We start from the raw sequence: 16,910 nt of genomic DNA on the forward strand, positions 1-16,910 counted from the left end.
TAGACGGCTGAATCCAAGGTAATGCTGAAACTCGTCACCCTTCGGTTCAGACCAAATAATAAGGTATTCTCGATTCTGCTATCTTTCACCGAAAAGAAGAGGCCTCTTGTGCCGCTCAATATTACGTCGCCCTCTGAGACGAAACATTTTTTTTACACAACACGGCTCTATCCTTACACCTTACTCCCCCTATCCCTCTCGCTCTCTCTTCCCCTCTCTCCCCTTCTGTGATAATTTCTCTCTCTCTCCTTAAAAAACAAGGAACTCCAAACTTAAATTTTATTTGAATAAAAAGAGAAAAATCCAAAATATAACACTGAAAATTTCATCGAAATAGGATGTTAAATAATGTGGAGCGTTGTGGCCCAGTGGATTAGTCTCCGGACTTTGAAACAGAAGGTCGTGGGTTCGAATCACAACCATGGCGTAATTTCCTTCAGCAAGAAATTGATCCACAATGTGCTGCACTCAACCCAGGTGAGGTAAATTGGTACCTGGCAGGAATTTATTCCTTGAAAAGCAGCGCGCGTAACAGCTGCACTGCTAAAGCCAGGATTATGCTGCATATACTGTAGGGCGCTTAGAGACTTCTGACAAAGTAAGTATTAAGCGCTATATAAGCAAGTATAATTATTATTAAATAAGAAAGTTAATACATTTCAAACTTTGGTTTAACTTCACAACACATTAGTATGCACATCCTGGTCAGTATAGAATGAAGGGACTAATGACGTCACCAACTCACTATTTCTATTGTCTTTTTTAATAACATATATGAAATATTCTTATTTTCTCCTCTTTGTCGTAGGAAATAAAGTTTAATTCCTCCCTGAAATTTGGAATTATCATTATTTTAACATTTTATGGTTCAGTCTAGTGGTTCTGTACAAAATGAAATATTGTATAATTAAAAGACTTAAAAAAAACACAAAATAAATAGTGAGTAAGGGACGTCATCGAATCTCTCAAAAGCATATCACTGAATATAACTATTTTGTGCATATAACTATTTTGTGAAAAGTAAGGCGAAATGTTAGAATATCATAACTTTCTTATTTTACATCTGATTTTGATGAAATTTTCAGCGTTAGGCTTGTTTGATTTTTCTCTATTGATTCATATTTTTCAAGTTTCTGGGGGGAACTTGACCTTTTTAAAGTATCTTCCCTTTCTCTTCATCCTGTCTTTCCCTTCAAACTTTGCTCCTTCTTTCCATCTCATTGTATCAAATTCATTATTACATTCGCTAAAGCGCTAAAACAGAAACTTAAGACACATTGAATTTCTTATCTTTTACAGTTCTTTTGTTAAATTTATATTATTGCATACACTGTTAGAAAAAATAAAAGAAGTTCCTGCAACAGAGTTCGAGAACACCTGTAATCTTACCGAATTGCGTAATCTTACAGGAAATTGGTAAAAACCCGTGATTTTACAGAAAATAAACAGAAGATTTTGTAGAAAGCAATAACAGAATCATTCTGTAAATTCATAAAACAAGAATGTTTCTGCAATTTAACAGAACAGGTCTGTTTAAAAAGGGGAAAAGGGTGTTTTATTCAAGGAAATTTGTAAGATTCCATACATCAAATACCAATTTCCTGTAAGATTACGCAATTCGGTAAGATTACAGGTGTTCTCGAGACTCTGCTGCAGGAACTTCTTTTATTTTTTTCTAACAGTGTATCATGAACGCAGCTTTGACTGTTTTGTGAGTGTGGTCGTATCGTATCGTTGTTTATTATTCTTTTAATTGTGTGATTCACCGCATGGAAAAATGATGATCAGAAACTTCTCGCAATCATCATTTAGAATCATTTTTTAAGGAAAAATAAACCATTACCAACATACCACTGCCTGTTACTTGATAAGTCAACACATGTGTAGGAGAAATTTTACGCGGCATCGGCAAAGCTCAAATGAGTGCAGTCCTGCGTTTCCGATACTATACTTTTTGTGCGATTTTGTGCGATTCTGAAGATGCATGAGTAATTTACTATCTAAAAAATGCACGGGATAATATATACATACTTATCGCATTAAAAGAAAATGAGAATTTTCTTCCAGACTACAAAAATTAATCCGTTTGCAATTTACCCACTTTTGTCATGGTGCATGATATATAGATGGGGCATTTAAAAAAAATCCCATTTTGGCAAATATTACTAAGACCACGAACTTCTTTCGAAATATTTTTGTGATGGCGCTGTTGAACTTTCTTAAAGATGACATTATCATTACATAGCACTGACCGGGGAAAGAGTGTACATAGGCATAAATGATCACCGGTTGCTTCATTTCCTAACATCCCCATTTCCCCCATGGGGAAAAATAGAACTGATTTTGTTTTACAAGCTACTGAAATCCTTCAATCTGATTGGTTGATAGAACATTTGTTCTAGAAATTGTGCATTTGTTATTATGCATATTGTGACTAATTATTTTTTTTTAAATTGAATTGACTGATTATTCAATATCAGGGAGAGTGCCAGGGTACACTTGCTAATTGTGCAAAGTTGCAACATCAGCGTGCAAAGGTCCCAGACGAACAAAAGGTAACGTCTTTCTTCATCAATTGAATATAGGGGTAATATAAAGTTACACTAGCTTTTAATCTCTATATTCTTTTTTCTTTCTTTCTCTCTTTCTTTATTTCTTTCTATCTTTCTTTCTTTCATTCCTTCTTTTTTTCTTTCTTTCTCTCTTTTTTTCTTCTTTCTTTCTTTTTTTTTCTTTCTTTCTTACTTCTTTCTCTCTCTCTCTCTTTCTTTCTTTCTTCTCTCTTTCTTTCTTTTTTCTCTTTCTTCCTTTCTATCTTTCTTTTCTTCCTCTTCCTCCTTTTTCTCCACTTTAAAATCACAGACCTCATGTAGCTTCGCTCCTGCTCAAGAATGAGAACATTCTAGATGTTAATCAATTCACTCTGGGCCCCATAACATTACCAATATAGTAACTTTGCCATTCAACATGTCCAATGGTAACTTGCATGAAATCCTTGATTTTGATTGGCTAATGATCAGCATTACCATGTTAGTTACTATTAGATGACAAATAATAGTAACTTTTATGCAATGGGACCCAGATATGCCGGCGAAAATTACGTCTTGATTATGGGAAAGTTACCTTTTATTTTTTTTTCGGAGGGTGATGTACATTTTAGAATTAAACACAAAATACTTTCATAAATATTATCAAAGCATTGGCTAATTGAGACGAGAGACAAGCGATTTATTTATACAACCTTGGCAAAATATTTGTTGTTTATTATTTTCATTTTATTCTACAAAGAAATTCATGGAATACACATCGCAAAATGAGTTACATTCATTTCTACATCTTTTTTAATATGTTAAATGGCAAGGTTTTCCGAAAATGTAATAATAAAAAACGATATAAGCCGTTCTACACAGTAAAAACGGTGTACATTTTTTTGATACATCGCTGTTTCTTATATGAACCTTACAGTAGTGGTTTAAACTGTGTAAACACAATGTTTAAAATCTTACACAATAAAGTTTGTTTTTATATTTAATTCTCAATAAGTTAAGCATGTTTGTTTAAACGGTTAAACAACTACTGTAAGATTCATATAGTAATAAGCTTTGTGTAAAATTGTAAACTGCGATTTTACTGTGTGGGACGGCGGGGATACAAACAAACATCTAAACCCCTCCAAAAAAAAGTTTGAAAATCTGTGTTTGGCCATTAATATCCCCCAACTCCCAATTATACACAATGCATATTTTACATCATTCAAAAGACGGTTTAATTCTCTTTAAACTGATACCATGCTTGTTATGATCATGCCATCATGAAAAGAGCAGGGTTCAAAAGTGTTGGATAAGGTCTGAATTGAAAGCTGCAAAACGAGCAAATTTTTTTTTTGAAATCCGAGTTTGGCCATTAATTTCTCCCAACTCACAATTTCACACAATGCATATTTGATATCATTCAAAAGATCATTTAATTTTCTTTAAAATGATACCATGCTTGTTATGATCATGCCATTACGAAAATAGCAGGATTCAAAAGTGTTGGATGAGGTCTGAATTGAAAAGCTGCATAACGAGCAGAAAGAGTCATGAAGGGTCAATGCAGAACATGATTCTTTTGTCTGTGTCAATAGAGATGAAAATTCATTCAAATCAAGCCCCTGCTTCTGTAGCGATGGTTCTGTGAGATAACATGGTTTGAGTCGTAGTTTGAAATACCTATGCATGTTTGTTTGTGTGTTTGCTTGTGCAGAGGTGTGTTTGATTCCATGATAATGTTGATGTTAAGGTGCATGAAAATAATCAAACGAAACCGCTGAGAAACCCACTCATCAATGCACCACTGGAAAAAGAACAGTGACTTTCAATATTGTGTCATTTTGCAACTTTTGAATTTTGACCTTGCCCTACATTTCAAGGCACTGCATTTCCATGTGAACGATAATCACATCATGTAGGGTATTATTTTAAAGAAAATTAAATGATCTTTTCATTGATGTTAATTATTTATTGATATTTACTAAAACCGATGAGTGATTATCGATCGAAGTCAAAAGAAACCGCTGAGAAACTCACTCATCACCACGGAAAAAGAACAGTGACTTTCAATATTGTGTCATTTTGCAACTTTTGAATTTTGACCTTGCCCCCACATTTTAAGGCAATGCACCTCCATGTGAACCATAATCATATCATGTAGGGTATCATTTTAAAGAAAATTAAATAATCCATATTAATTACACATTGATATTTACTAAAGCTGAGGAGGGATTATCGATCAAAGTCAGATTTCCAAACTTTTTTGAGGAGTTTAGGTTCTAACTTTATTTGGGGGATGGCCTTAAATGTTGTCATCGGAATCGTTCAAGATAGTGTAAGAAATACGAACTTGCAAACGCTGTTTACTTTAGGAACATACAGTATAGTTGTTTAAACGGGTGGAACAGGTTTTTAAAATCTCAAAAGACAAAGTTTATGTAATTCTCAATAAATTAAGCACTGTTTCTTAAACTGTTAAACAAATACTGTAAGGTTCATATTGTGAACATTGTTGTATAAATTTTAAACAGTTTTTTTTAATGAGTAGGGGATTCAGAACAGAAAGAGTGTTTTCGCCCCCGGATCTGAGAATAATGCAAGCCAATGATATCATGAAAAACAAGAATTTGGAAAGCTCTGGCGCTCCCATCATATGAGATGCTTGAAGAAATAGCGGATTGATAGTCATCATTACATTATGTATCATTTTGTTGTTGCTATATATATTGTTTTTCTCAGAGCGAGTGTCAATATGACCCCCATCTCGTAATGTAAAAAGGATGATTCCGAGTTGGCTCTCATTATTGAATGTGAATATAAATCGCATCATAACCGCTTAAGGACACACATATTAGAATCATATAGAAAACTAGAATAGACATCATACTTAAGGAAATTTACCAAAACAATTAAAGAGTGGCTTTCGACTGTCTTAAAAAATTGCAGGTTATATGGTTGAACGAAACGGACGAATGTGTAGCTTTATATTTGCTTGCCAGGGCTTCTGTACACCTAGATATTGATTGTTCATTCTTCAAAGTTTTCAGCTGGTTCTACAGAGCTAGAGAGAAAGCCGACAACCAAGATATTTTCATGATATCCTTCTACTTAACGGTTGATATATTTTATCAACGGTCTTCGGCGTCCTTTGCTGATTTCTGAATCAGTGTGCGTTCCACAAATTGTTTTGTTCACGTTTCTGTAACTGTACTCAGAAGAGGTTTGGCGGCAGCAGTTACTTTGTGATTCTTTGGAACCCGCCCAACCAGCGACTTCTCCACCTGTACCGGTGGCAGTTTAAGTTTCCCAGCATCTCCAGTCTTTTCTGAAGGCTGATTGTCCGGCTTTGACCCTTCGTTTGGTCTGTTTGCATCTGCGAGTTGCTCAAGTGTCCCATAATTCTCAAAGTCTCTTCTGCTTCCTCGAGTTGTTTCCCTTGAAACGGGCATGGCCAGCATGACGCTAGGGTCATCCATCATCAAACTCTCCAAGGCTTTCCGCATCTCAGGTCCAAATTCTTTCCTCAACTGATTCACATCAAAAGGCGGCGGTGTCTTGGTACTGCTTAGAGACTTCGCCCGAAGATCACTCTTGTCAAGATTTATCTTAACCGGCATCGCCTTTGAGATCTCCTCGATGTCGTCGTCGTCATCGTCGCTGTCTTGGAAGGCAAGAAGCTTAGCTGCAGGTGGTGCCTCGACCACGCTAATACGACGACCCACCTTGAGATAGGAATTGGACGGTGCCAGTCCTAATAGTTTTCCTCGATCCATTGCCAATGTGCTGTTCTTCTTAGCCGGTTGTAGCATCTTCCTGGCCTTCTCGAGACGTTCGTTGTAAGATTCCATATCTTCCTTTTGCGTCTTCACCTCGTTCCGCATGGCATAAAGATAACGCCCTAGCAAGGGATGAAAAAAGCGGTCATACAATATTAAAAAATGTCATGACTTACTTGTGACATAGCATTATAAATTTTCCCACGACCTGATATTCAGCATGATGGTAGCTTGCCCAATTCGATTATCAGTACTTGTAAAATCTTATCTATAATCCATAGCTTTTATTGCATTTAATTTTTTTCACCATTTTTGTAAATTTGTATTTAGAATAAATGCATAAAACAAACAATTTTATGAGAAACTCGCTCCTCAAAAAAATAATGAAATGATTATGCGTTTGGTTATTTTTAGGGCACCTTGATCAAGCTTCAGGTACCAGCTCATTTGAAATATTACTCTGTTATTTTGTGTGACTATGGTTACAGTGATCTCTCGTCATAATGACGTTTATGAATTAAAAAGGAGTATATATCATGCCTACCTCTTTGGCAATACTTTGACAGATCCTGTCTATCTCTATCCCTGTCCTCATCTCTAACGCAGATGGAGCGTCTCCTAAGGGCTCGTCTCCCAGCCTCCATCTCGTGAAGCTCCCGCCTAAGCTGGAGCTTCATGCGCTGGATCCTTGCCTCCGCCACCTTGTGTGCCTTCACCTATGATTTGAATAATTATACTGATAATCAAACAATGCAGGTGGTTGAATGAGTGAGTATTTGATCTACAATTGATCCTACGCCAGTCACATCGGTGAAATTTAATCAAGTCTACAGAAGTTATAACCTTTTATCCATTGTCAGACCATCGGTCGGTTTGGAGTCGATTTTGTTGGTGAGACTGGACATGCTCGGAATGCAATATTGAACATCGGCTAATGCAGGATGTAATGTTTACATTTCCCATTAAAAAATCATATATTATTTTCTAATACGATTAGATGAACACAGTTGTAAAAAACTTATTTCGTTCTCGAAGACTTGTTTTCATTTTTGGTACTATATGCCACATCGAAGGCTTTTGTTCAGTACCGATGTCATAGTACGATTACATTTACCATTACAGGGATGTATGAACTATAGATGAGCCTTAAAGTCAGACGATTCTTATAGTATGACGAGAATATGGTAGAGTCTTCATACTTCATACTTTGAAAAACAAATGTAGTACATGAAAATAATGATTTTTGTTGGTTTTCACCCTTTTGATCCGCTGTGTTCTAAAGAAAATAGAATTGAAATTAGTATTTGACATACCATTTGATTTTCTACGATTGTCAGTCTGTTCTTTTCACCAGTGTTTATGATACCGGTACGATGTCGAGTGCGTGCCGAATGCTTCCGAATGTTCTCGAAGCGACGTCGAGCCAATATATCCCCAGAGTTTCGAGGTTTTCGTTCTTTCCCATCCTTGTCCTTGTCAGTCTCCCCGTGCTGCTTGGTAGCAGGGCGACTGGCCTGCTCAACTACCATCATCTTTGAATTTCTTTCACCCTCACCTGACTGTGCTGATACTGATAGTTGCCAAACGAGACTGTGTATCTTTTCACTGGTGTCTGAGAAAACTTTCAAAACTTGGTATTCATTAAAGTAAAAGTTTTATATAGATTTATCAAGCAGCCATGCTTCAATCGAATATTTTTTCAACAAGTTCACTTACAGATTAACCTGGCCGCAAAACAAATGCAATTTGACGTTCTCGTTCGAAGTTTCGAGATTATACAAGCTAGCTTAATATTTCAAAGTAGATTATCAAAATGTTGTTTCTTGAAGAATATCTTAAAAGACAACGAAGAACTCCTTTCAAAAGAAAAATATAAAACGTCTTCCAAATGTCAGGTTCCGCGAAAGAACATGGCTATGACGCTCGTGCAAACGTTCTTTGTTGATCGCATGTGTTCCTTTCTTCAAAACGAGTATATCTTGAAACAAAACCAGAGTATTATCAGTTATTACAAGCTCTAAAGTGCAATCAGTCAAATTTCACTCCAATATTTCGTTCCAGATCCATCAATTTATTACAAGCAATGTTTCTCTCAAAAGTTTGAATAATATAAGCATAGAGCTATTAACAGATTGGTATGCAGTTTGTACCTTGATAGCTGTGTCAGTAGTGCGGTTTGTTTTGCATCCTAACAACCAACCCCTTGTATATATATACCCCTATCTGTACAGCCCCCTTATCGATAAAACTGTTCACAGTTATTCTATTAACTCCCACCCAAGGCTTCTGTTGTGCCTATAATCCTCACCTTAATCCATCCAAATCTATTGATTATCTTCGCATCGAAGACTTCTTCGTGTCTTGTCATGATTGTCTTCCGAGGACAATACTATTATTAGAGTGACCGCTTCGGTCGATCGGCAGCCTCTTAGAATTAGACTGACCATTTTTCATCGTCATGAAGAATTCTTGTAACGCTCTTGTTTTTGTTGTACTTTTGGGAGTTGATGATTTGGCAATTAGGATTCATGGTCGCACGGACGTTCAATAATCGATATTTCGGGTTCTGCCAAATTGCGGTCTTTACAGAAAGCTTTGAAATCATTAATGAGAGTGACGTAAAACTCAAAGAAAAGCACAAAAGAAGAATGCAGAAGCAGTTAAGAATGGTTGGTTTTCCTGCGAATTCATGCCATTTGACAACAGAAGTAAATCGCCTGTAATCTTCTTCTTCGTGTTCTTTTTCTTTCAATCTCCTTATTCTTTTCTTCTTCTTTTTTGTAGTTATTGTTATGATTTTTGCGTTGTTCTTCTTCATACGCTTCTTCTTTTTTTCTTATTCTTCTACCATAAAAAGCCATACTTCTTTGCTTGTCAGCCCACCAACGCAAAACAAATTCGTCATATCTGACAATTTTTCAGATGACAAATGTTGATACAACGCCTCCCAGGTCATGCAGGTGTATATTTATACATTCACAAATTTATTTTCTAAAGTAGCCACGATAAGTTAAACCTTGGTGAACTTAGACCACACTTTTATAGAGAGCCAGTTGTCAACTCTTTCACCAGCTAAACATAATTCTTAACCTCCTACAAAAAAGTTGTCACACAATTATTACAAATTTCATGAAAATTGAAGCACAGCTTTCCATAGAAGTGTGGTTTAAAATTCTATTTCAGACTAGGTTTAGTTATCAGAATACCACCCAAGATGTCTAGAATGATAATAAGAAGACTGGCTTCCAGGCTTCGTTGAATGATTTACTGGCAGACTGACTGACAGGCAGAAAGTCTGACAGACAAAAAAATGTTGATACACCACACCACACTCAAGAAACGATTCTACGGGCACAGATCCACCGTCAAAACAGCAAAGCTGTGTTATCCATCAAATAATTAGAATTTAGTTTTAATAGGCAATTTCTCTTCCAACTCGCTTTGCTCGCTGGCGACTTTTTGCAGATTAATTGCTATGTTTTGCCCCCGTAAAAATATTTCTTTTTCTTTATTTTTTTTAAAACAAGTGCACACCTAGTTACCAATAATGCATTTAGCATTTCCATTTATCTAAAAGCAGGATAAAAGAGAATTGGAGAGTAAATGCCTTGCTCAAGGGCATAGGTGCCGCGGCCGGGGATCGAACCCCGGACTTTCCATGTGTAATCACGCGCCTTAGACCACTTGGCCACGGCACCACCACTTAAAAATATTTGGTTCATTACGCAACTGGGTTAACTAAATTTACTTCACCTAATCTATTCCCACTTCACTTCTCGTCCTCCCATCATTCCTTCCGTTCATCATCTTTCCCGCCATTCTCTTTCCACATGCATGTGATGTTAGTGACTCTATCTCACCCGTCATTCCTTCCCTGTTCATCAGTAATATCAAACGAGCTCATCGTGTATAAAGCTCAAAGCGGGCTTCAGCTGGATCAACAACTACAACATGAACCCGTTTGGAAGTTACAAGCAGTCCGGCCTCGGTTGTGAGAATGCCTTGGATACGATCAACCATTTCACCCAGAGTGTCTATATTGAGATGGGTGATAACGACTGCCCTTTCTAAATTACTAATATAATTGCCAAGCCTTAAAACTCAATGATTCCATGATGGTAGCTCAAGCGACAATGGCTACTTTGGAAAATCTGCACATCATTTAGACAAAATTGGAAGGCCAGGGGCATTTCATGAAAAGTTCCATTCCATGATTTTTCACTGACTAAATTACCCTTAGCCAATCAAATGGAAGGACTTTTAGTACAATTAAAAAGGACTAATGAAAATTAATGACTATTTGTCTAGTGAAATTCTCCCCATAATCGTATCCTTAATGGGCTATCAAGAAAACAAGACAAGGCTGGAAAGCCCTTTTGTAACGTAAACTTTGCATTTACATAAAATGTCTTCAGAAAAAAGAATTGTTGCAGGAGCATTACTTAGCCGATAAAAGGTCACCAAGCCCCAGTGCTTAGAACATAGACATATTACCACGTTCTCACTAAGCCCCAGCTCGCGAGTCATACCCGCGAGGAGAGACTAATACCCCTTTCATAAACCCAATTATGCGGCTAATAGCAGCATAATTTGGTCGTAAAATTGGAGGAGGACAAGAGTTATCCGCATTACTCTGATGCTGCTATTATCCGCATAATAGCAGCATCGGGACAAGATTTTGAGTTTATAAACGCATTTCCAAATAATGCGGATAATTGCCATGGTGCGGTCACAAGGTCACCCTTTTCCAACACAACTGCATCGAGGGGGGGCGTGTCCAGTTGTCATGACGAATATCCGCCTTTTTCAGGATGGGCGCTCGTAAAAATAATACGGCTTATTTTCGTTTGTGAACGCAATTTTTATTGAATTATCCGCATTACTCTTAGGCGGCTAATTGGAGGATAGGTTTATGAAAAGGGTATAACTCACAATGTGAACGGAAATTATCATCAGTAATTTAGTAAGAGCAGTCGTTATCACCCATCTCAACATAGACACTCTTAACCTGGGTTAAGAGGAGGATGATTGTGACGTAGCAACTCCGCAAAGAACATGGATGGATAAATGTCATCAAGAAAAATAAGTACTTATGGGGGTATGAATAATTTTGAAACTGGTCAAAAGTGATAACAATCTAATAATGCAATAAATGCAAATGAGACGATATATTGCATCATCGCAAATTCATAGCCGAGTACTGATACTACTACCATTCCAGGGAGATTTCGCAAAAATATCACTCGTGAGTGAGAAAAAATAATAAAAATACAATTTGTGTGGTAGTAAGAGCAATTTTGTTGATAATTGTAGATACTGGTATTTCAAGTACATCACCAAGGGTACCTCTCCTCCATACAAAGCATATCGATTCAAGCATTTCATGTTTATCTTTCATTTAACACAGTGGATGGTATTCTGATAGTCTAAACTATGTTGACTTTCATCTTCCTTATTCATAGCTAAGATAATAAACAATGAATTCATTAAAAATTCATTACATATTTTCATTTTCCTATTTTCTAACTTCTCAATACAATCAGAATACTCCCCCCCCCCCATGTCTTTATGGTGAGAAAATGTTGACTAAATGCACCAGTAATAATTACCTGGAGTAAAGGAAACCAACAAAAATGATATCAGACAGATAATTGTTTGGGTTTCATGGGAACATCATTTTATATAATAAACTACATAGGTACATAGTAATTTCATGTAATCTATGGTATAACTCTGTCTTTCTAGGTTGTCATATGAAATAGACCAGTCACAAATTGAATTAAATCTGACCGATAAAGAAGTTCTGTATTTGAAAAAAAAAAAAAATGTATTTATGGGTACTACAGTTGCTTATGTTATTATTATTATCATTATTATTATTGGTGGAATTAATACCATTAATAATAACATTCAGATTCATTTTGTTCAGACTTCATAACATACCATTTCATCATTTCTTTATTTTTTTAACGAAGAATATAATTAATTACTGTAGTAATCTTTGGATGATGATGAGCATTGTAGTAATCAAATGTCCTATAGCAGCATGCTATAACCACACTGACATGACCACATTCAAATGTGCACTATCAGTAACCTCTGCAAACCCTTTCTGTATATTGTTATCATTACGCTATTCATAACCATAGTATTGTCAACCAGACTTTGTCATTTCTTTTTAACAAATGGGGTAGACAAAGAAAACAAGATTCTTGCCTAATATCACGATCAATAAAATATTCAATACGATCTTTTGAACCCTTGATGACCTATGACCTTATCCACATGAAAACATGTTTATTTGTACAATGTGTAAACACAAATGATGCAGAAATAAATAAATGAGAGCAATTTGAACAAAAACTTGACCTTTCGACAAGGTGACTTTTGATCCCATCATCCTCATGAACACACATGTGGTATTACAAAAGGATCATTAATTTTGATAAAAATTGATTTAGAAATAAGGAAATGAGAGCAAGGAGAACAAAAAACTTCAAAACAGAATGGATATGACCTCATATCATTTGATGCTTAGATGACCTTTGACCTCCTCATTCCCATGGGCTTGCAAATGTACCAAGTATGAATTTAACTCATGCAGTAAAAAAGAAATGAGAGCAACTTGAACAAAAATATTTTTGTAACAGACTAACATGAAAAGTGATACTTGGACTCTGCCGAACTTCATTCAGGCGAGACAACAAAAAGAGGACCCCAAAATCGTATTTTGGGAGGTGGAAATGATTTTAATAGATGTGTTAAGCTTGATCAAAATCGGTTTACATTTCCTGATAAAATGATGGCTGTAAGGTGCCAATTAAAGGGCAGAGCAAGATGGTGTGGCCCAAGTAAAATAATTCATCACTAATGAAAATGCTGACTTTAAGATGTACATGAATTCAGAAAGTTTACTTTTGCTTATATAAATCAACAATTCCCAACTCTCACATTATTGGTTTGACTTATTTCAAATCATTATCTTTCTCTATGCCATTTTTTCCCTTTGGGAAAGATATGAGTGAATCAATGTGTATCTAAATACCACATATTTCCAAAAGGGTGTTAATTGAACCCTCTCATATCATATGTAACATAATACATAGAAGAGTTCTATTCAATAATATCCACATATTTACATTGTATGGCTGTACTCTATCAAAATAATACAAATCACACAAGTTTGCATTAAAAGTACGTGAACTAGATATGGCACATTAATATATGTTCATCATATTCAAAGATTCCTGAGCACCATATTAACTTATCAATACTATGTACAACACATGTAAAAAAGAATCATGGAATGAATTCAAAATAAACAAAAATCTTATCACTTTAATGCTATGAGCTAGTGGTGTATACTGAGAACATTATATCACTGATATCTTACCATGTATGAGCAAGGAATCAATATACTACAAACATTTTGTTCAAATGTACGTAGTTTAATCAGAAATGTAAATTGGCATCTGTAGTTGAAAACCACAGTCTATATCAATTACACTTCATATTATCAATTACGTTTCAGAAATTTTACTTAATAATTCCTAATCTCATATTATTGGTCTGACTTACATATTTCAAATCTTTATCTTTCTTTATTGAGAAGGGATCCATGCACATCACACTACATTCCCAATCATCTGGTTTTGGATCATGGCTAATTTATTTCAATAAACCAATAGATGATCTTCCTGAATAAAACAATAAAACATCCTATAGATATGCATGATTTATACACAACATTTGCATAAATTTCCACCATTGTTTTCATATGCACATAGATTACATTGATGAGGAAACCTAAGTTTACTTGAAATATTTTTCTTGAAAATACAGTGAATTGATTGTTCATAGCTTGACCAAGCCTGGCTACTTTTAAGTTGCTTGAGCATTAAGGCAAATGTTAAAAACATAATTGAATTCATTGTATCTTGGGCCTTGTTGGAAAAGCACAATATTAAATGAAAAGTAATTGATAATAATTATAATCATGACAGTAATAATAACATTACCATCACTATAACCACTTCTACTACTACTACTACTACTACTACTACTACTACTACTACTACTACTACTACTACTACTACTACTTCTTCTTCGACTACTACTACTATCTACAAATAAAAAATGGAAATGAACTACATTACTTCATTACATTTCTTTTTTTTATGCCCAGTATTCACAAAAGTATATTTAAAAAATGATTAGCACGTAAAAATGTCATACCATAAAATAATGAATTGCAGTGTTACTGTTTGAAGTGAATATAGCAATTAAAAAAATCTATACAAGTATATACATCGTGTACCAGATAAAGAATAATGAAACTAGGATTCTCAATGTTTAATCATAACTCAATCACGAATATGATTATTAAAAGATATAATTTCAAAGCTTATAGTCTCCTCTTTTATCTGATGTTACTCTTAAAAAAATCTTAAAATCCATATTTTATTGTTCGAAATAGACACCAGATATGACATACTCGAAAATTTGTTTTGCCCAATTGAATGTGGGCCCGGCAACCGCAGTGCAAGATCGACGAGGGTCTATCCCTTTAATTATTGAACACCAAACAGGGTAGCAGCAACTCCCATCTGTTAACGTCTTTTGGTCTGACGCGGCCGGGGTTGGAACCCTCGACCTCCCGGTTGTGAGACGGACGCTCTACCAACTGAGCCAACACAATACCTACTTCATGCATGAGTAAAAAACACTTTAAGAAAAACTCCCCAAAAGGTCATTTTGTGACAGTATTTGAGTTTACCCCCCAAAAAAAAAAAAAAACAGTGTCTCAAAAAAGTTTACATCTGCTTTTCAATATACCTCTTCACAAAAAAATAACAAAACAAAAATAATCTTTATGAAAATACCTGTATTTCCATTATCATGAAATAAATGTGTTTTCACAGATTGCCTACTGCAGCAACAGCACGGTTTATCGTCAACAGATTGATACGAAATGTAAGTCTGACATTATACATGGCTGAACATCAGCAGAACATAGTGATATACTACATGTAGCACATCAATGATGTGGAGCTCATCCAGCATCTCAACGAAATTTATCACAATTTTTAATTTCAGCCCAGTTGACACTGTAGTGAATTATATTGGTGACATAAATTGAGGAAAAAGAATTGAAATTGATATAGAAATTACATAGAACAAGCATTCTTTGTGATTTATGAATAAATTTTGTATTAATTTAATAGCATAAGTAATGTTCTGGTCAAAATTTCTAAATTCTGTGTAGAACATTGGTGAACCTCATGTAGCTCTCAGATGGAACCAAAAAAAAATCAAAATCAGTCAACAAATACATATTTTTGTGAGTTTTGAAATATATGCATGAATAAGCATATTTAATGAGTTTCAAAATTCTGTGTTGAAATTTTGTATCCCTACCAAGAGCTTTCATTTAAAGGAAACATATGAAGGAGAAAAAGCATTTTTTGTGATTTATGAATAAATTTTGCATAAATTAGCATAAATAATTTTCTAGTCAAAATTGTGTGTGGAAATTTGGTGACTCTCATGTAGCTCAACCAGATGGATGAAAATAATCAAAATCGGTCAAAAAATAAAGAAAAAGAAGCATTTTACGTGAATTTTCAAAAATATGCATAAATTAGCATAAAAACTGTTCTCGACAAATTTCAAAATTCTGTTTACAAGTTTGGTGAAATAGTGTCAGCATCAAAACAACAATAATGAACAAACATAATAATTTTGTGATATCATCTAAAGTTCATTTGAACAGAATCCTGCGTAGTCTTTGAAAAGAAAATTAGCAGTCTTGGGGCTGTATTGAGGTAATTAGAGCAAATTTTTATATTTACACCTGAATTAGCATAATCAAGTCTTATCATTTTGAAAAAATTTACCCCCACAACCTTGTAGATTACATTACAACCTACCACAATACAAATTTTTGTACGGCTCATGTGATCAGCTAATAAAAGGATGTGATTTTTTTTTAATATCACATTGAGTAAGAGAGAGTGAGGAGGGAATGAGGTAAGGGGATTGCAAATATTTATTATTAAGTAGTATATATGTATAGGCAGTGAGTTGCAAATTTTCAAAAATAAACTAATTTGTGTCAAATATGAAACAGAGACAGCAAAACAACATGGATGCAATCAACAGGCAATTTGCTTAAAGAATCAATCAAAATGTCTAGATGACAGTGTTGTATGCATGGTACTATGGCAACCATTGATTCTAGGCAAATTTCCTCATCAGTCATGTATTATAGTATCAAAAATATATCTCCTGAAATAAGTCCTCTTAAATATATCTTGAGTGATTGCCAACATATTTAATTGCTATTGTTGAGAAAAGTATGTTCAAGTACAGGTGGGAACCTGTTTATCAAGCACTGATTTTAGGCTACGTGCAAATTTAAATCTTATATTTTATCCTGCATGTAGACCACTGTATTTAATCCAGATCCAAGGCATGCACTTCAAGATAGCAAAACATATTTATTATTGGTGATGGTAGGATCCTGAGTCATTCAGCACATTACATACTTCCAGACACACAAACAATTAATGAATCTTCTACTTTCCATTTGAATTACAATTTA

The 16,910-nt window shown here is 35.0% G+C and overlaps 1 protein-coding gene across 1 annotated transcript; it reads right to left on the minus strand.

Moving 5' to 3' along the window:
* Positions 1 to 4,731: 4,731 nt before the first annotated feature.
* On the minus strand, positions 4,732 to 8,570 carry LOC121411924. Its single transcript, XM_041604831.1, has 3 exons — positions 7,621 to 8,570; positions 6,852 to 7,023; positions 4,732 to 6,429 (listed from the first exon to the last, which is right to left on the minus strand). The coding sequence occupies exons 1-3, from the start codon at positions 7,837 to 7,839 to the stop codon at positions 5,723 to 5,725; spliced, it is 1,098 nt and encodes a 365-aa protein (XP_041460765.1). The 5' UTR covers positions 7,840 to 8,570; the 3' UTR covers positions 4,732 to 5,722.
* Positions 8,571 to 16,910: the final 8,340 nt, after the last annotated feature.

This window comes from Lytechinus variegatus, chromosome 3 (genome assembly GCF_018143015.1).
Source record: "Lytechinus variegatus isolate NC3 chromosome 3, Lvar_3.0, whole genome shotgun sequence".
NCBI classification, from domain to species: Eukaryota; Metazoa; Echinodermata; class Echinoidea; order Temnopleuroida; family Toxopneustidae; genus Lytechinus; species Lytechinus variegatus.

What these genes read in the sequence shown, in the direction of transcription:
- LOC121411924 (XM_041604831.1), bottom strand. Translation starts at nt 7,839, where the DNA reads ATGATGGTAGTTGAGCAGGCCAGTCGCCCTGCTACCAAGCAGCACGGG. An exon ending in CAATCGTAGAAAATCAAATG is followed by an intron (nt 7,024 to 7,620) that starts GTATGTCAAATA and finishes TTCAAATCATAG; the next exon opens with GTGAAGGCACACAAGGTGGC. An exon ending in GTCAAAGTATTGCCAAAGAG is followed by an intron (nt 6,430 to 6,851) that starts GTAGGCATGATA and finishes ATCCCTTGCTAG; the next exon opens with GGCGTTATCTTTATGCCATG.